General features: G+C 37.8%; 1 protein-coding gene across 1 annotated transcript in view; it reads left to right on the forward strand.

Moving 5' to 3' along the window:
• Positions 1-16,860, forward strand: part of VWA8 (von Willebrand factor A domain containing 8) — a 105,909-nt gene extending 89,049 nt beyond the window's left edge. Inside the window, exons 21-25 of the mRNA XM_059827069.1 lie at positions 3,519-3,594; positions 4,266-4,401; positions 5,723-5,842; positions 7,794-7,999; positions 16,431-16,860. Coding sequence (XP_059683052.1) covers positions 3,519-3,594; positions 4,266-4,401; positions 5,723-5,842; positions 7,794-7,999; positions 16,431-16,586 — 694 coding nt within the window. The 3' untranslated portion in view covers positions 16,587-16,860. The remainder of the gene's footprint in view (positions 1-3,518; positions 3,595-4,265; positions 4,402-5,722; positions 5,843-7,793; positions 8,000-16,430) is intronic.
• The last annotated feature ends 4,415 nt before the right edge of the window (positions 16,861-21,275 follow it).

Genomic DNA, 21,275 nt, shown 5'->3' on the forward strand with positions numbered 1-21,275 from the left:
TTTTTTCCTTTTTTTTTGTTTTTTAATGGAGCGCTTGTGGGGACGGCTTGCTTGATAAAAATAAAAATACGTTCTTAGGAAAGACATTAGCGAGCTTTTCATATTTTTCTTTTACAGTCAGGAGAAGATAAATCAGTTCAGTTGAGTAGGATGACAGTATGTCAGACAGCTTTTCTCACTCTCTTCTACATTCCCACAGTCTTGCTTCTTTGTGTCAGAACTATTTTCATCTTGGGTGCCAAATGTGATGAAATTAGGAGGTTTTGATATTCATGTCTTTGTCAGAGCCTTGTTAATATTAAGATGCTAATATTAATAACTGAACGTGAATTACAGTTTTTAGTTCTTTCCTGTGGGAGTGAAATTCAACAGTCTAATATTTTGAGTGCCAGACATATTTTACATTTAGGAAAATCTGCCTATCGTATTGTTCAGAAAATTTCAGACTTAGCATATTTTTATTATTCTATATTTCAGTGTCTTTACATTTACATAAATCATTACAAAGTGGAAATTTAAGAAGGGAAAATCCCTAAGGAGGCGCATTATTTTTAGCCATTCTTTACTGTGTTGAAGTCATGTTAGGTTTCTGAAGAACAGAAGACAATGACATCTAATTGCATAGCTTATGATTCTGAAAGAAAAATAACATTTATCTGTACTAACCCTGACAAAATCATTCTTGTATACGTGGCTGAGTGTAATAGCCTAAGCAAGTACAGGAGTTTTGCATTCACTTACGTCATCAAGCCAATGAAATTAATATTTGGCTGTATATGTAGCTTCTCTAAGACACTGAAAATCCCCTGAAAGATTTCCTTAAAATATTAGGGCTGAATAACAACAAAGTAGAAGAAAGGAAGGAGCTACAGATAAAATAAGAAAAAAAAAAACAACTTAGAAGCTAGATTTAGGATGTCAATTGTTCTTTCATTTTGATACCTTCTACAATTTTTTCTGGCTTATGCAACTTTTATAATAGTACTTAAATAAACTGTAAACTCTTCTAGTGTTTATTTCCCCCAAAGATATAGTCAATTCTGTCTTCCCTGAAGAATGAGATCATCCTAAGGATTTGTGTGGGCTGCTGGTGATAATAAGCTCAAGTTAGTATTCCATATCAGGGGGTTGTAAGTAATCTCAGCAGAGCCAGGGGATTAACTAGCTCACTGAAAGTAAAATACACTGTTTTGTGTTATAGTAAGACGCCATTTGACATTTGTGTCTTTTCTTCTGTTGCCACCTGTGCCCATCCACGCCACCACTACAGACCTTCCTTTCCTGCCATGCTCTGTTAACTTTATTTTTTTCATGCATTGGCTGCTAAGTGCAAACTTACTTATGATCTGTAAAGCATCCTGTAATGCTTCATGTTCCTTTACCTTATTCTTGGCCTATGCTTTCCTTAGATTGTCCCATTTTCTCACCTTTCTATTACTTGAAAGAGATCACAGTTCAGGTTTGACAAATCCTTCCCCTTTTCTCCTTGGATTAATTCCTTAGAACATTTTTCCATGAATGATTTCTGACTATTTAGTAACCTGTGACTGTGCCTTTGTATACTCTAGGGTTTGGTTTACACATTTTAAAATTCTTCTCCATCTGCAACCATATAGGCTTGAACCAGAAATGAGAGCTGGTAATGGAGGTAGGCTGATACATACAGTCTGAGAGTTTAGTCCCTAAATAATCTGTGTTGAAGAAACAAAAGTCGTTGGTTTATTCTTATGTTTGGAGCCGTTATTGATTTGTCTGCCCAGCGTAGAAATCGGTAGACAAGCAGGATGACAATAGAAGCTTTGTTTTTATGTCTGTGTTAGGACTTCTAAGATAATACATTAATGCTACTGCTTATTTTAGTCGTTTAAAAAATTATATCTTGCAAGTAGATACAATATGAATATAACTGTTTTGGGGAGTCTTGCTGCTTGTGACAGGCCACATTTGACAGGGTTAAATGAAGTGAAAGCGGTCCCAGCTTTGTAACCTTTCCCCGCCTAGATTAAAGTTCAGATGAAGTAGCTAAACATTAAAAATCTGTCTTCCCGCCCTGTGCATTATTCTTGTGCATGGGAAATGCTGGGATAAATCAATCATGAGTTTAAAGCTAAACAAGAAATTATTAGTTATTAGGGACAGAAATCCTGCTGACAGCAGTTTCAAATAAAGGAAATGTGCATGTTATGCTGTCCGTTTAAAACTGTAATTGGAAGCTGGCCATTTAATAGTTCGCAGCAAACAGTACTGTGTTTGATTTCCTGTACCCATGGAGCTTATCAGAATATTGTTGGTTTTTTACAAGGTGTTAGAAAATTAAAGATAGAAATAAGGTGGATATTTGGAACAGTGAGTCAGCTTAGCTTAAGCAAACAGTTTTGTTATACAGCATTTGTGAAAGGTAAGAGATTTTTGTTGCATCAGATCTCACATGCAACGCAAAGGTTACCAACCTTACCTATTGACCAGCGTGTGGATCTCAAGCAGCATAAGTGAGGCCCTCCTGATGGGTTTTGTCACCTGAATAGTCCATCATTCTGTTGACACAGACTAATCCAAATTTCGAAATACAGGAGGAAAGGGATGGCATAGCCTACTTGCCCTAAGATTGAATTGCATATTGGATCTTGACTAAGGTTTTGGCAAGTTTTTCGTACAATTGGGAGGGGTTTTCCCTAGGTTATGGACATAATTTATATAGGTAAATCCAGTGTGGTGATGTCTGTTGCTGGACCTTTCTGAATTGCAGCTGGTTTTTATTTATCTGTACATTCAGTGGTGGTTGAAATAGATGCAAACAGTGAAGATTAAGGAATATTCTCATTACAGATTTTAATTAACACTATTTTAAATTTGAAGGAAAAAAAATCATTTGAGCAATTCAAACACAAATAGAATTTCAAGAAGAAATACTATGCTATCAAAGCCTCTGCCCCATCTAAGAGCTTGCACTGTCCATGATATAAACTGTAGCAAGTGCTAGTAAAAAATATTCCATCTGGTATAGTTTAGATAGAACTAAAAATAATTTATTTTTAGAATTCCACATGAGTATTTTTAGTCTTTTCTTTTTTTCTTTGTGATATGTGGAGAAGAGCAACTAAAACATTAATGATTTGACTACAATACTGCAAATTCCTTTTTGGTTCTTCTGGGGAGATTCCCCTGATTGTCATGTAAATGACAGTTTAAGCATGCTTAACTAGAAATAGTAGTAACAGCAGTAATGTGCCTACATGCAAAAGATACAGATTCACTTTTCAGTGTCTTCATTTCCAGGGTATATGAGAAATTGAGAACTACCATGAAAGCCCTGGCAGAGACAGGGATACTCACCTTTAACCACTAAGCTGGCACAGCATTGTTCTCAGTTCAAGTTCTTCAAGAATTCTAAAAAAAAGAGATGTTTTTGCTCTTAGAAAAAGAGACCCTTCAGTTTTTCATTTATTCATTTTGCATTTTATTGTAACTAAAATTGCTGTGTATTTTTAATTAATACTGTCTGGTTTTCCACATTTCAGGGATACCACTGTACAAAGCCTTACCCTCCAACCTTCTGTTAAAGATGGTCTTATTATATATGAAGATTCACCACTGGTCAGTAGTAACCTTTGGATTGTATATTTGGAAATGTTTTTCATTTAAAACAAGTAGTTAAACATTCTGGCTTTTCAAATAATTGACTTGATTATTTTCATGGCATAGTCAGTCACTGTGGTAACATTTAATTAACTTCGGTCACATTTGCCACGTTTGCTGTGCTGTGCCAAATGCGAATAAGATGATACAGTCTTGGGAGTCTGCATGCACAAAATGAGTGTGGAAAATAATTTAGTATTAACCTGACACATTCTAACAAGTAGAGTGGTATTTTCCTCCTTCTCTTTTGTAGCATCTCACACCTACCTGTTAAGTTGGACTCCACACAGCTGTTGCAGCCATTCTTTAGTTCTTTCAGCTACATGTTGACAGTCTAGCTACAAACTGCTTTTGCACTTCTCTGTCAGCACTCCAATTCATTCCCAGTCAGGCTCCTCACTTCCCTCCCTAGCACAGCCCTTCCCATCCCTATCCCGAAGAAGAGAAACACCCACTTTTCTTGTCTCATCTGCCTGATCTTCTCTCTGGTACAGTTCAGTCATAGCTTATCCCTGTTCCGAGTCCCTTTCTTGTCTTAGTGCCACCAAGACATCACTACTATTGACTGAGAAATCAGTAATGCACGTTTTTTTGGGGGGTTGTGATGTTTTGATTCTTTTCTCTTCTAGGTAAAAGCAGTGAAGTTTGGACATATTTTGGTAATTGATGAGGCAGACAAAGCACCAACAAATGTTACCTGTGTCTTAAAAACTTTAGTAGAAAGTGGGGAGATGGTTTTGTCAGATGGAAGGCGGATTGTTGCCAGTAAGTAGATAGAAAGCGTTTTGATCTTTTGCAGTAAAATGTAACATGTTGCTGGTTTTCAGCAATTACATTACTAAGTAGAGACCCAAAAGAGTCCAAATGGAAAAAGTACTTGATGCTAAAAAGTTAACAAGTAAAGAATTTACAGTCATTTTCTTTACTACTTTTGCAATAGCCACTAAGGTTTTCTTAAATGAGCATTCTCGTGAATTTTGCTGAAAAAAAAAATAATTAAAAAAAACCGACCTAAAAAAACCCAACAAACTGTAAGTTGACCTCTCTGCTTGTCATTCACCATAAGAAATAAAGATCTAGTTGACTGAATTACAGTCTTGGTTATGCCCATCTGCACAGTTGGGGTATAATTTGATCAGAGCTAGAATTGAAGATATGAGTATATCTAAGGTTGAATTGTTAAGGGTTTCATCTAATCAACTATTCCATAAGCTTATATTATTTAAATATATCCTGCAGGATGAGAGTATTTTGTAATTCAATGGAATTTAATTCATGTGAATTGCAGGAACTAAATATTTTTTATTATTTTTCAAAGGAAGACCATGTTTGAAATGCCCTCTTGATGTTCGTAGACACTGTACTTTACGCAATGAGTTTCTTTTTAACGATATTGGGAATGGGATGTTTAAGTATGAGTGGAGAATCATTCAGCACTCGCATGGCACAATACTTGAGTTTTGCTTGTCATTATAAACTGTAGGTGGGCATTTTTTAAAATATCTTGCTAGCCAGTCTCAATTATTACTGTAGTTTTTTAGAGGAGGTAAAAGGATTCCCAAACACCATGTGCCACTGGAAACATGCTGGAAGGGAACAAGTGGGGCCAGTCTGACTCATTTTGGAGAAACAGTCTTCACATGTGTGAAATTATGTGTCTGGCTGCTCACAGATTTTTGTAATAACCAGGAGGAATTTCAGTCCTGTGTTCCCAGGTTAGATAATGACAGACCTATATAAAAACACATTTTATTCACCACTGACTTCGGCATTTTGGTGAAATTAAATATAAACAGGACAGGTAGTCCCCACCCCAAGAACAGTGGATGCATTTTTATGGTTTTTAAATGAAATACTTCGATTAAATTTTCATGAAACAAATTATGAAACTGTAAAATGAAACCTAGAACTTTCATAGATGAATGACATGCTAAGAAGCTATTGAGCCTTTTTTTGTAACTGTTCTTCTAATTCTAAGAATGTCATAATTAGATTAGAAGTATTTTTCTAATTAATTTTTTTCATTTAATTCATTCATAAGCACAAAGCTTAAATATGCAATTAATAGATTTTATTTCTTTTCCAGATCGTGCTCATGTAGATGGGAGAGAAAATGTAATAGTTATTCATCCTGATTTTAGAATGATAGTTCTAGCAAATAGACCTGGATTTCCTTTCTTGGGTAATGACTTTTTTGGCACATTAGGTAAGTGATTCATATTAAGTGGTGATCTTTTAATAGAATTGATTAATAGCATAACTGTCTTTTATTTGTTAGATTTCATGAGGAAAAGGGCTCCTTATGCATATTGATACTTTGTTTCACATAAGACACTCGAGGTGAGATTCAGCTTGAAGACTAACATGTAAATTTACGTATCTTAATAAAAGATGCTTGCCTTGCAGTGAACAGCACGTTGTCTGTGGTCATCTGTGTTACAGCTGTTTTGTTTTATGGGTTCTGGACAAACACAGCAGACAGACAAGATGATAAGAAATCTTTGTTAATGAGCGTATTTTGTATACAAATATAGCAAAAACATGAGCTTTAAGCAACTTTATAACTGACACCAATGGTGAACACAACTGCTCACCATTTTTTTTCCTTGTATCAAGCAAGCCACTGGCCAGGTGCTGTCCTCTTCAGTACAAGAGATGGGAGCTTGATGGATGGTTCTTTTCTCTCCTCTCAGCAGTGGAGGCTACTGTCTTTTTTTCGTGTTAGCACTATGCTACCTGCTTCTTCATCCTCATTAGCCTCTCCGTGCACATGGCTGTGTGTGATAGGCCTTATTAAAATATACATATTTCACCAGATACTGAATTCATCCTAGTTTCGGGTAAGGCTGTCCAGATTTCACATCAAAGTTTTTCATATCAACAGCAGCCTCATTTCGGAAAGCTCCTGGTAGGTCCTAAAAATCCTGTGTTTCAGCAAAGATTCCTCATAGCTTCATCTCACAGCAAAAGTAAGAATTTACATTGCATAAGTGCAAGTGATGAAGAATTCATTGGCCTGTATAGTCCAGTCTTAGTATAAGTGGGCCTCTGGCAAGGCTTTGGCAGTGTTACACCAGGGCTATGAACTGAGCCCTCCAGACTCCACTGACTGTGTTGTCTATGTTAGCTTAGGCATTTATGTGCGGGCACCTTAATTTATGTGTTTTTATCTGTTAGCTTTGGCCGTAATGCTTATTCTGCAAGAAATAAAAACATCCTCATAAAAGCAGGTGCAAACCCAATTCCGTATTGCATGATAGCTTTTTGTTTTTCAGATGTAGTTCCCAGTGAATGGGCATTCCATGTAAGAGACTCATTGACTGAATTTCACCCAGCTTTGTTACCCCAAGATGTTTTAGTATATCCTATTTCTTTTTCATGACCTAATTTCCTTCCTTACATGGACCCTTTAAACAAAATTGATCATCCCAGCATTATTGCTTTTGGCCCACATGGCAGAGGCTTGGTTGAGGTTTTGGGGTTCTTGTTGATTTTCTTTTTCAAACATAGGGGCTCCTCTGCTTTTAATCGAAGTCCCTTTTCAGCAGGATCTGACCATGCTTTTGCAAAGTTTTGTACGACTGTTAAAGGACTTTTTATGAATTAATTCAATTTTACAGATTATATGATTGGGACCAATATAATGCAAATATATGGAAAGAATATCTTGCCAAATTTCTTACCATACTTCAGGACAGGCAGAGAGAAAATATAAATCCAGTATTTCCTCTAGACCTCTGGGTTTTCAGTAGGGCATTCCTGCATATCAAGATTTCCCTGCATCCTGTGGTGTTTTGGAGGTGTTCACAAATTGTTCCCACTCAACCTCTTATTCTTTCTTTAAAAGTTTTTTCTTTTCTTTTTTTCTGTATTCGAGTTGTGTTTCTTCTTGAAGTTAATTTCTCCCTTGTGATCACCTTCATTAAAATGACAGGAGAGATCTCCATGTTTCCGGGAACCTCGATGTTCTTCACAGCAAGTTTGTCCTTCACATTTTTCAAAGTAGGTTTTTTTTCTTGTTTTGTTTTAACAAGCAGGTATTCAGCATCCTCCGTAGCAATTCCTTTTCCGTTTAAGGTGCTGTATGAAACTTAAAGGGGCTGTTGTGATGCTATCTCTTTATAAATTACTTAACTGTATGCTTTTTTTCTTTTTAGGGGACATGTTTAGTTGCCATGCTGTTGATAATCCCAAACCACAGTCTGAACTGGCTATGCTTAGACAATATGGTCCTGATGTTCCCGAGCCGATTCTTCAGAAACTGGTGGCTGCTTTTGGAGAACTCAGGAGCTTAGCTGACCAAGGAATTATTAACTATCCCTATTCAACTAGAGAAGTTGTGAATATTGTAAAACATTTACAGGTACAGTACGTCAGATTTCATTAAAAACTTGAGTTCATCACTACTAATTTTTTAATGCTTGAAGGTTTTAGAAAAAGATGCCATTATTGTTTATGTATTTTTATTTCATTCTTATGAAAAGTTTTGCATTTTGAAGGAATCATCATATTCAGATGTTCAGATAGCCTGAGGGTAAGGATCACAGATGTACACAGGCAGATATTTTTTCTGTACGTTTATAGATGTAAAAAAAACCCTGAGAGTCTGTTTTTCTACTATGTGAGAAGATACCACATTCATACAGTGAACACAGTATGCAATGTTCATACTAGCCTTCATCATAAAATTCCATATTCAGCATAGAATACTTCCAGGACAGTGCAACATTATGCTGGTATAAAATTTTTGGTTTTAATAATTTCCTGGGGGAAGACAATTTCCTGCTGCATAAAAGTAACATCACTGGTGGAATTTTTCTAAGGAAAATGTTAGATGAATAACAGCTTAGCAAACAGGTACTTAGGATCCATGATTGCTTCCTACACACATTTTAACTGTAAAATCGTGAATTCTGATTTAATGATGATCTTTAAAAAAAAGATTACACTAGAGCCTGACTTCTATCTTTATAAATTGAAGGATACTTTTTGTCTGAAGTATTTGAAATATGAAGTATCTTAATGCTCTTTGAAATAGCAGTGCTTTTAATTTGTTCTGTTTATAATCATAAAATCAGTAATTTGTTAATTTATAGACTATTTCCTGAATTACTGAATACTAGATTGAAAACAAGATTAGTGGAAATATTAATGTAATTATTACAATTAGAATATAATTTCTCAAAAATTATTTGACCTACTGTACCCATGTTTAACACTGCGTAGTATAGTGTTAAACCCATAGTAGGGTTGCATGATGATTTTATTTTTGTGCTCATGAGCATATTCACATCCGTTCAGCCATATATGCAGATATTTAGATCCTGCAGCTTAGAATTACTACTTTTAAAAATCTTCAGTTCGTCTAGATTTCTGGGGAGGATAGATTTTTGTGCTCTGTGGTCTCTAGGCTGCAAGGAGGTCTTGAGACAAAGTAAATTGGTGCTACTATGATATCAATAATATAAAGAAAAAATAATGCAATCTTTATAACTTTGTACTAAGGGTTTAGAAAATTCAGACCTAAAAGCTGAGGAATCCACCCAAATAAACAGATAAGCAAAGTAGTATATTAGGATCCATTACTGGTTGATAGGTATTCGTTTACCAAACTGATAGAACATGTACATGCTGATCTCTAAACACAGTTACATTTGAAAGGAAAGTGGAAAAATTGCAGACTTGAGGAACAGTTGCTGTGCTGCTGAAAAGCTGGTGTTTTACGGTTTTTGTTAAATTAACTCCTTCCTGCCTTCATACTCTTTGGCTGTTCCAACCTTCCTTCCTAGCTTCTTTCCTTCATCATCTATCTCCAAGTAACCTGAAGTTGCGCTGTATTCTGTCAGCAACTGGTGTGGAAACATAGGATTTAATTATTTTTTTGTCTTTGAGTGTGAACAGCATCTAATTGAAGATTGGAAGAGCTGCATGGCTAATTGTCTTAAGGGCACTTACTCTCTGCTTCTGTCTCCTTCACTTAACCAGATTAGTATGGTCACTTCAACCAGGACACTGGGCACAGATCAGCAGGGAAGTTTCCCATCTGCTAAGTTTTCACTTCTTTCAAAGTCAAGTATAAATATCCAAATAGATCTCCAACATGCAGCTTTGATTTCTTCTGTAACATTTGTTTTCATGATCCCAGTCTCTTTGAAAGGATGCAACATTTTGTTTACTGTAACTTGTTTTTCAATCTGAGTGATAAAAAGGCTGGGAGTAGCCAAATGTAAACAATGAATATAAACATAATGGTTATTCCAAAGTAAGAAGCTTTTAGGTCTTCAGGTAGAGAAGAAAGAGGAAGGAGGGAAATGAGTCAATAAAATTGCTGGTCCTTAGGAAGGAAGGAGGGAAGTTAGTCATGTTGTTAAACAATTTCCCTTACAGCAGTTCCACAGCACCACTCTCTTTGTACTATTGTGTTGATTTCTTTCACATGATTTTGGAATTTTTTTCTTCTGTAAAAAAGGGTTGGATGTTTTGGAGAAAAAATTGCTGTTGATTACCGTTATCTGAGAGCACATCTGAGCATTGGGACTAGTCAGTTAAAAAAATATTCTGATTACTGTGACATCAACATATTATTAGGCTAATCTCTGCAATCTGATTAATTGTGGTCTTCAACGTGTAGGATTGCGTCTACAGTGTAGTTACAGGAGCATGTTCCCATAAAGATTATGCAAGTAGGGAACCTGTAGCAATTTAGTTGTAGCTTAGGCACTGCATTCAGAGCTAGGTTGCCTCTATACTGACTTTTTCTTAAGGAAAGGTTTTTTTGGTGAAGCTTGATATAGCAAACTAGTTTAAAGTTCTGAAACTGCATGCACAGGGAAAGTTGTCTAATGCAGGTGCCTAACTTGGTTGCTGCAACTATTTCGCCTCACAGATCATACAGGGAATTTGGGTCTTGTAGCTCTAGATTGCAGGTGACCTGAATATAGCCTTTTTGTCTTGCTCGCCTGCAGTTTTCAGACTGTGTCAAACATCAGAAGTATTGATGCTAACAGTGGCTTATGGGCAAGCTGAGAAGCTCTGGTCTTGCTCCATTGGGTTACCATATGCTGCCTGTAACTCCCAGTGCTTCTCTGCAATCTAACCGGCTAGTTTTCATGAGCCCTTTTGTATGTTGTTTTGCAGAGTCGAGATTCACCCGATGTCCCTGGTAGATGTAAATCGGGCAAGCCACAGTAGTCCAGATAAAATGGAAATAGCTTTTTTACTAACTCTGAGTTTGGGAAAACTGAGATTTTTCCGATAGGCCTTCTTTCTTGTTTGTATCTGAGATTGCTTTCTAATAGTAGGCACTAGTATAGCAGTTCACAAGCAGTTAATGGCTGAGGTACCTTCTGGCCCTGAAGTCTACTAATCATCAGGCTTTTAGACCTGTTCAGTAAGCTTTTGTGCTAAGATAGTACTTTCTTCTGTTCAGTCTAATCTCGAAAGGAAACTAGGCTTACCAAATCACAGTTTGTATCCCTTTCTTGCCTTGCTGTCAAATGCACATCAATAATAACCTTTTACCCTTTTGGCCAGCCACAGTGAATCTCAGTTACCAGTTTTCAAAGATAATTAGGTTTCTGCTGGTTTAATCAAAATCAGCGGCTATGTGACAGAGAGGAGCAGATTGAAATTAGTATCCCTGTGCTTGAAAAGGCAGGGGGAGAATTCAGCTGTTTTGCTTGGCAGTAGACGGTGCCTACTAAAGACACAAGCACTGGTTAATCAATTAGTATGCATGTCGCTAAGGATGAGCCATAGATGTGGTGCTTCTTGCCTTACTGACAGGACAACTGAGGAGACACACAGAGAGCTGGCAGCGTTCAGTGAAAAGGCATCCGGGACGTAGGGGGAAGCCAAGGGCATGGAGGAATGAGCAGGCAGAGAGAGATCTGTCAGTGTCATTGGGGGCAGGGTGGGCCTTTGGGATGGTGCTGGCAGGATGGGAAATGTGCAGGCATCTGAAGGCACTAGAATATTTAGGGAAGTGAGTTGTAGTGAGAACATAAGGTAGAAGTCTAAAACAAAAATCTGAACTCATTACAGACTGGGTACCAGATCATTTCTCTCTTTGTTTTCAGGGTAGTCACGGGAGTACAGTAGACCTCAATGTGTATAGCATATTTTAATTAAGATTCTGTATTTGTACTAGGAAACTACTATTTTGCTGATAGCTTTTAAGCAGACTGTAGCAATACATGTACTTATGGAAAGTTAGATCCCTAAAAATACGGATTTTTCACCAAGCCAAATTCTGTCACAACTCTGTATCAAATAAAGCATAACAATATATATATATATATAAAAAAAAAAAATACAGAATTGTTAAAAGCAAAACCTATGTTACTTACTATTGTAAGGAAAAGCCAAGAATCTAAGCTGTGAAAATACTCTAAGGTACACACAGAGCTGTTACTTGTAAGGGGAAGAATCAACAAATGAGAACCAGACAGACTGATGAGAGATCAATATTTTCTCCAGTAATTTGGTTTTAAAAATCAATAGAAACCAAATTATTTTTTTTTAAATGTTAAACTCAAACATTCAAACTTTTTTTTTGCTTCAAGTGAACTGTCATTGCCTTTCTTCAGTAAGCAGTTGTCCAGGCAGTTATTAAAAAGTGGTTGGATTTGTTCTGATTGAAGAACAAGAGCTGTGATTTTTTTTTTTTTCAATAACTGAAGTAGAGGGCTTTTTGACAAGTGGCTTGTGTTAAGAACAGGTTTTATTGACAGCAGCGATCAGTTGTACCTGAGGAAATAAATTTTTTTATGCTGTCCTACTGATACAAGAGACATGGAACTATTGAGGCAATTCATTGAGGAGAAGGGTGTAGATGTCAGAAGTTATGCAATGATTCAGAAAACCGTGGACATACTTGGAGACTACTAGTGAAAACCAGGTAATATTTGAAGCACTTGACCAAGGTTTCTGCAGTATCTAGTTCAGGGCAGGTAAAAGAGTAGGTCATGAGTGAACAGGATAGCTTGGTGCCAGTTTGTTGATTGTGCTTTGCGGTGAGAAGGGAAGAACACAGAAAATGCAGTATTTGTCATCATAAATCACAGAATCACAGAATGATAGGGGTTGGAAGGGACCTCTGGAGATCATCTAGTCCAAACCCCCAGCCAGAGCAGGTTCACCTAGAGCAGATTGCACAGGAATGCATCCAGGCGAGTTTTGAATATCTCCAGAGAAGGAGACTCCACAATTTCTCTGGGCAGCCTGTTCCAGTGCTCTGCCACCCTCAAAGGAAAGAAGTTCCTCCTCATGTTTAGATGGAACTTCCTATGATCAAGTTTGTGCCTGTTACCTCTTGTCGTGTCACTGAGCAGCACTGAAAAAAGACTGGCACCATCCTCCTGGCACCCACCCCTAAAGTATTTATAAGCATTGATAAGATCCCCCACTCAGTCCTCTCTTCTCCAGACTAAAAAGACCCAAGTCCTCCCTCAGCCTTTCCTCATAAGAGAGATGTTCCAGTCCCCTAATCATCCTTGTAGCCCTTTGCTGTACCCTCTCCAGCAGCTCCCTGTCCTTCTTGAACCGGGGAGCCCAGAACTGGACACAGTACTCCAGATGCGGCCTCACCAGGGCAGAGTAGAGGGGGAGGATAACCTCCCTCGACCTGCTTGCCACACTCTTCTTGACGCACCCCAGGATGCCATTGGCCACCTTGGCCACAAGGGCACATCACTGGCTCATGGTCATCCTGTTGTCCACCAGGACTCCCAGGTCCCTTTCCATGGAGCTGCTTTCCAGCAGGTCAGCCCCTAACCTGTACTGATGCACGGGGTTATTCCTCCCCAGGTGCAGTACCCTACACTTGCCTTTGTTGAATTCCATAACGTTCCTCTCTGCCCAACTCTCCAGCCTGTCCAGGTCACGCTGAATGGCAGTGCAGCCTTCCGGTGTGTCTGCCACACCTCTCAGTTTTGTTCTAAAATAATTACTTAAGGAAAGGGTTTGGATATATAGAGTATGCACAATTCTGGACATGTTTTGCTCTTGTTATCAAAAAGAAGACACGCTTGAAAACAGACTGAGATAAGGTCCTTCACACTGAGTACTAAGTAGCTTTACACGTTTCTAAACGTAACTGTGATGTATGTTTTTGTAAGTCCAAATATAAGACTTAAATATCTTTACTTTTAATACATTTATATATTTCTCTGACACTTGTGTTAAGTCTGTTTTTCAAGTTTTTTGTACCAGCCTTGCTCACTAATGGGGAAAAAACAATTAAGACTTCAACTAAAATACTTCTTCGCATGTTTATCTTCATCACTCTAAATGTGCCGGACTGAGACGGGGCATCCAGGTCCTTGTGTCAAAGATCTAGTATTTGAATGAAAAGCATGTGAGGAAAACATGTGAAGTTTAAAATAAAAAGATTCTCACTCCCATCTCTTGTCAAAAGAGGTAAAATAAAGCAGTTAGGTGGTGAAGTTCTAGGATATATGGTAATTTGGTGATTATTTTTTAATTTTTTTTATTTTATTTACTCCATTTACATCTTACAAGAGTGAGATTATTTTTTCAGATGTTTTATTAAAGAGTATCTGAAAAGGCTTAGTGATTTAGCTGTGTCAGCATGTTCAACTTAAACAGATGTTTTTATCAATGGCAAGTAAAATCTAAATTTTGCACAATATGTATTCTGTTTAAATTACCTAAATGTTCCTTTAAAAAATAAGCTTATTTAAGACTGAAATTATGGCTGCATATGTTAAGGTCCATGTTTATTGGAATCTGCCTTAATTTAAATGGGGGCAGGTACATTTTTGCTACTGGAGTTTCAGGGTAAATCAAAAGACAGTGGAAGTTACTGACTAAGCACTTGGAACCAGTTTGAGGAAAGGCTTTTCACACCTATAGTGTCTTCTGCAGGTGCCAAAAAAACCCTTCTTCATTTCAGTTTATTCCTATTATATGAGTTCAGTCGACTGCTCAGTCAACACTTTTAAGTCTTACTGGCTTCTAGGTCTTAGTGGGAAATGAGAGGCAGGAAGATGTATTTTCTTCTTGCAAAACAACAATAATTGATAGGTGTGGGAATATGTGAGCGGCGGTTCTGAAACCCAGAAGAGCACACTGGCCTTAAATCATAAGTCCAGTTCAGTAGCAAAACTTCCTTTGTTGGAAATAGTAATGAAAACTTCTTTTTTATGTACACAGCACATTTCAGGTAGTAGTCTTCACTAAGAAAACAAATGTTTGCCAATCTTAAGTGAATTTCTGTTTCTACTAAAATCCATTGTGACCTGAAGTAATTTTTAGTAAGCAAGCGGTGTATCTCTGCTTTTCTATATTCAATGCTAGGAATCAGGATTCTTAAATGAATTGTGTAGTTGAATTAAATGTATATATGTACTTGTGTCAGATCTTCGAGGTCAGCAGAAAGCAATTCCAAATTTAAAAAATACAGGCTATATTTAATAATATGTTCCAATGATTACACCATCTTGTTATGTGTAAAATGAAAACAATTCTTTAAAACATGAATGATGTTGAGTGGATGAGGGGATAGAGTGCTCCCTCAGCAAGTTTGCAGACGACACCAAGTTGGGAGGGAGTGTTGATCTGCTTGAGGGTAGGAAGGCTCTGCAGAGGGATCTGGACAGGCTGGATCGATGGGCTGAGGCCAACCGGATGAAGTTCAATAAGGCCAAGTGCCGGGTTCTACACTTCGGCCACAACAACCCCAGGCAACGCTACAGGCTTGGGGATGAGTGGCTGGAAAGTTCCCCTGCAGAAAAGGACCTGGGGGTGTTGATCGACAGCCGGCTGAATATGAGCCAGCAGTGTGCCCAGGTGGCCAAGAAGGCCAACGGCATCCTGGCTTGTATCAGAAATGGTGTGGCCAGCAGGAGCAGGGAGGTGATCGTGCCTCTGTACTCGGCTCTGGTGAGGCCGCACCTCGAATACTGTGTTCAGTTTTGGGCCCCTCCCTACAAGAAGGACATTGAGGTGCTGGAGCGTGTCCAGAGAAGGGCGACGAAGCTGGTGAGGGGTCTGGAGCACAAGTCTTGTGAGGAGCGGCTGAGGGAGCTGGGGTTGTTTAGCCTGGAGAAGAGGAGGCTGAGGGGAGACCTTATTGCTCTCTACAACTACCTGAAAGGGGGTTGCAGAGAGGTGGGTGTTGGTCTCTTCTCCCAAGTGACTAGTGACAGGACTAGAGGAAATGGCCTCAAGTTGCGACAGGGGAGGTTCAGGCTAGACATTAGGAAAAAGTTCTTCACTGAGAGAGTGGTGAAACACTGGAATAGGCTGCCCAGGGAGGTGGTAGAGTCACCCTCCCTGGAGGTATTCAAGGAGCGTGTGGATGTGGCATTGTGGGATGTAGCTTGATGGACATGGTGCTGTGTGGTGTTGGGTGGGTTGTGGCTTGTTATTGTTGTTGTGTGGCGTGGGTTTTGTGGTTTTTTTTTTTTTTTGGTGGGTTTTTTGATGATGTGTGTTTTTTATTTCTTTTTTTTTTTTTTTTTTTTTTTTTTTCCCCCCCAGGTTGGACTCGATGATCTTACAGGTCTTTTCCAACCGTACTGATTCTGTGATTCTGTGAATTGTCTCCTGCGTGTTTGTTTAATTCAGGTTTAGTGTCAGTAACTTCATTCTGACTTGAAGTAATGTACCTTCTTTATTTTGGAAACTAAAAAAAAGGTGACGAGCTCTTGTCTGAGTTGAGCAAAGTTACTGTTATTACTGTTACTATTAATTTTAGAATTATTTAACGATATGCTGTAATTTAACAGATATTCAGTAAAAGAAATTTGGGGGTCTTTGTTTCTTCACAGAGATTTCCAACTGAAGGACTGGCAAATGTTGTTCGAAATGTATTTGACTTTGACTCCTACAACAACGAAATGCGTGAAATTTTAATCAACACTTTGCACAAATATGGGATACCTATTGGAGCAAAACCGACCAATGTACAGCTGGCCAAGGAGTAAGAATAACATATATATATTAAGAAGACAGGTCTCTCATGATCACTTTTTATAGTGTGTTATCTTGCTGCTAACTGATTTAAAAACAACCTGGAATACTTGAAGTCAGTCTTCCTCTGGTTCAAATTTATATTCCTCCAAATAAGTTACAACAATATAAATTACTTTGATAGAGCATTTGCTTATTACTAATATTTAATCTTTAATGTCCATGTACATACTGATAGCTTGTATGGTAAACAGATATGTATTAATAAAGGGAAATACTTGTTTCTTCTCCTGTGTTTTTAATTGAATTGCAACTCATTTCTGTCGTGTTATTTATCACCTAAATCGGTAGCAAAAAAAATAGCTTGTCTTCAGTGGTAGTGGGATTTTGTCTTTGATACTCTCAAAAGGCTCTACAGAAATACTTCTGCAGAATAGGACAATGCATGTAAGCTCTAAGAACCTTTTTTGTATGTGTCTGTATATCACTATTATTCTTTAATTATGTTACCAGTTGACATATTACACCATATACATTTTCAGAGGTTAGAATCAAAATAGCTTTTTTTTAAGACTAAACTGAATGATGAAACGGATTTAACTCATTCTTCTACAATTCACAAATAACAGGCTTAAGTAGATCATATTGAAAAGCAATTAGAAAACTTACTCTGCCTTGAACTCTAATACATAATTTATTTATGGAGAAACAAATATTTCCCTTTCATGAAGAAAGCTTTGTGGATATATGGAAAATAGAGTTTGCCATGGGACATACATATTTTATATTTGCTGAGTGGCTGATTCTTAGGACATGATGTCTTGATATTAGGTGTCCATGTGTCGTTTTCTCCTGCTGAAGCACCACTGTTACCATATCTAACGTCCTACATATAGCTATTAAAAGAAGATTGGCAGTATAATGACTGTGGTGTACCTTTTAATTTTGATGACAGAAGAGTTATGTGCCTAGGGAACCAGTACTTGAGCAACTATAGCGTCTGTCAAATTGACAGGACACACTTGAAACTCTTGCTGTAGTTTCTTTGCTAAAAGTCACTTGGTAATTTCTGTTTTAAAGAACTATGATGTTTGTCATAGTTTTTGAGAAATTTGCAGTTTATATAATTTTTAGAAGTATTAGATGTGGGTTTACATGGGTGGATTGGAAAGGACTCTTTAGTAATGAGAGGATCAGAGGTTTAGGAAACATAGGAGAAAGATTGCTGTAATTGGGGACTGTTCAGTCTAGAAGAGAGAAGATAGAAGAAAGATCTGATCATACTGAATTAGGGATAGTCATCTCACCATTTTGAATCCATCACTGAGGTTTTATAGGACAGATTACACCAAGAATGACCGACTTACAAGACCCCCACAAGATGCTCATCAAAAACTTCAACAGTTGAACTGGCAGCTATGAGTGCATACTCTGTACACTGAAGGTCAAGAGGAGAAGAAACTACTGGACCAGTTTGCATGCAGTTGATAAAAGCAGCTTTCTCTTAGATCTCGCCATGCAAGATTGGGACTAGGCTGACCACTTGGCTCTGATGATCCAGCAATCTTGGTCTCAGTATCTCACTTGCATCCACCACAGCTGGCATTTCAGGTTATCCTGCTGCTCCATTCCAAGACAGCCTTGCTGTTGGTCATGAGATTTAACCCTGTGGAGCTTGTAAGCCACAGGTGGATCACCTTGAATTACAGGCACATCTTTCAGGAATGGTTTAGGCACAGTTGATTCTGCCTTGGGGTAAAAGAACATCTAGATAATCTCTCCAAATCTGTTCCAGCCCATATTGCAAGCTTCCGTGATGGACACATTGAGGTAATTGGGTGTGGTGTTTGGACCACTGCAGAAGAGGTACTTCCTGAAGCTGCTACATGTTTAGAACCAGAGTACTGACCTCATCTGTATTGTTTTCCAGGCATCTGAGAGTAGGATAATGGTGCTAATCTAGTCCATCCCATTTTCTTCAGAAATGGTGCAAGTTAATCTAAAACCTTCTTACCTGGTTTTTGTCATGATTCATGCCTCAAAACCTTCAGAGATGGAGTTCTATAACCTCCTTGTTTCTAAATAGCCTTGCCATTAGAAAGTAATCTCTAGACTAAACACATCCAGTTCTCTCAATCTTCCCCCTTTTTTAAGGCCTCTGGTTTGGTTGTTGTTTTTTTTCTTTTATGCTCCCGCTCTCCACTTGATTCATGTCCGTCTTTAAGCATTGTGCGTGAAACTGGGCAGGTTAGTTTCTGCTAGAGCTGAGTAGAGTGGCATGAGAGTATAGAATGGAGGTGTATTTCATGCAGCAGTCCCTTTTAAAAAACCCAGTATGTTTGCGTTTCTTGCAATATTTAACTCATGTCTAGTTTTTTAAACATGAACCTCCAGATCCTTTCTGCAGAACGCTCCATAGCACTCACCCCATCTTCGATTTACGTAATCAACTTCCTCCATGCTTACACTTTTTTTACTGTATTGTATTTTTTCACATTAGTTCTCTGACTTGTCGAGATCACTTTCAATTTTATGCTTGTTTTTCTACCTGCTTATAGTCTCTCACAAGTTGGCAATCTGAAGGTTTACTAGCTGTGATTTCTACAGTGTCCTAGTGACAGCAGCATACCCCCACAGAAGTCCCCTTCTGTGCTCCAGTCTTCATTTGCAAGACTTTTAAGACTTACTAGCTAGCACAATAAATTGCTCAGTTGTTCTACTAAGTAACGTGAAAACTAGGATAATAGTCCAAACCTATTCCACCTGAGGATGTTAGTCATACCTGCAGCAAAATCATTGCTATTGATAAGAATAGAAATCCTGTACAATTAAGAAGTTTCACAATACAGAAGCACTTCCAGGAGATTCTAGGACAGGAAATTCATTATACTGAAATGCTGACTCCTTTATACAGGAAATCTCTGGCATGTCTTGGATCAAACAATTTGTGTATCTTTATTTTAATAAGTTTTGGAGAAGTCTGTCTGTCACCTATTACTTCATCTAAAAGAAAACTTGGATAAATCAGAATTATTTAAATTGCTGCTGAAACATAACTGCTGTAAATATAGGAACAAAAACATGAGAGACACAAGCAGCACGCTACAATACAGGGTCTGAGGGTTGTATCCAGCTGAAATAGCAGGGGAAATTTAACAGACGGTACCACTGAACCTTATGGGAATTTTAGTTTAGGCTCTGGAATTAATATGCCTAATTTTGAAAGGAAAGATTAGATGATGTCTAATGACCAATTAGGAAAGAATTCTTCAGTAGTTGTTTTCTCAAGAGAGGAATTAATTTGTAGATGCTAGTCTGTTTCCAAAATTGATATCATATATTAGACCTGTAAAGTCATGCTTTACTTGGGCTTTTTGCATCCTTCAGGGTTTTTTTTCCCCCAGATAGGAAGGCACTGACATGTTCAGTATTGTCAGCTTATAACATCATGATATTGTCTGTATCTCCTGGTATCACCTGTTCAATAGTTTATAATTTTTATCAGTATTGTGTGTAAAGCAGATGGCTTGTCTGTGATGTGTTGCCAAGACATAGTGGGTAAAATGGATTACTCATTGTACTCATTATCTTTCTTTATGTACAATTACACTTTATTTTTTCCTGTTGACATCTGTTATGTCACATTTGTCTGAACTCATGTTAATCTGCCATTTTGGTGCACAGTTCAGACCATTTGCAATTCCTAGGTAAAACAGCATTCAGCTCTAATTTTGGCATTTAGCCTTGATGAAAATGCAATTCCATATTTTTCCTCCTGTCACTGTCCACTTCCAGGTGCTTGCTATAACTTTAATATTCATTTTATATGAACTGAATTTTTAATATGTAATGTAAACATGTAAATTTTAACGGCTTTAATTTTCTCTTAAGACTTTTTTTTCCCCAGGTAATCTGTAATTAATTGTTGGACCTGTCTCGTACCATATGTGTCTCTTGTCTATCCTGTGCATTTCACGGGAAGCAGCGGGAGGTCTGCACTTGACTGTTAGGGAACGGGAGGCCTAACATAAGACTGTTCTCTACTGCTTATGTTTTTAATCAAAAGGTATTTAAATAAAGTACAGAGATCTGGTTGGTAAGGAATTTTCCTGGTTTCAAACCTTATCTTACTTAAGTCCAAAAAAGTTAGGTGGGATAGAAGTCTCTTCAGCTAGATAGACCACAGGCTGTTACTGAAGTCCTTGAATAATACAATCTGTGCCAGCACTGAGCTGGTTTACAAGATCATATATTAAGCAGCTTTGTTGCCTGTCAAGTTCATGTCTGCAGCTGTACTAGTACGATAGCTAGCTGTAGAGAATTTGCATTTTTGCATTCAGCAGAACTTGTCTTACAAGATTCATAGCCATTTTCCAGTATGTTCTCAGAAAGCTAAATAAATAACTTTATAAAGCAGGTTCTATTAACTTTTTGAATACAGTTGTTTGGTGTTTTGTTGGGGTTTCTTAGTTAGCTTAAAATGAATTTATTTTCTAAAATCAAAAAGATACAAATGAAAAGAAACTCTGTTCTGTAGGTGTCACTTTGAAAAGTTTTCCAGCAGCAGAAGCCGCTAGAGAATTCTCTTTCGACAGATTGTCTCCCCTTAGACCGCTGTGTATGAAGAAAATCAAGGCTAAATAATAATTCTTTGTAGAATTGCCCCATCAACTGTAGGTCCTGTGCAATCACCTTTTCTACAC

The sequence above is a fragment of the Gavia stellata genome, chromosome 1 (assembly GCF_030936135.1).
Source record: "Gavia stellata isolate bGavSte3 chromosome 1, bGavSte3.hap2, whole genome shotgun sequence".
NCBI classification, from domain to species: Eukaryota; Metazoa; Chordata; class Aves; order Gaviiformes; family Gaviidae; genus Gavia; species Gavia stellata.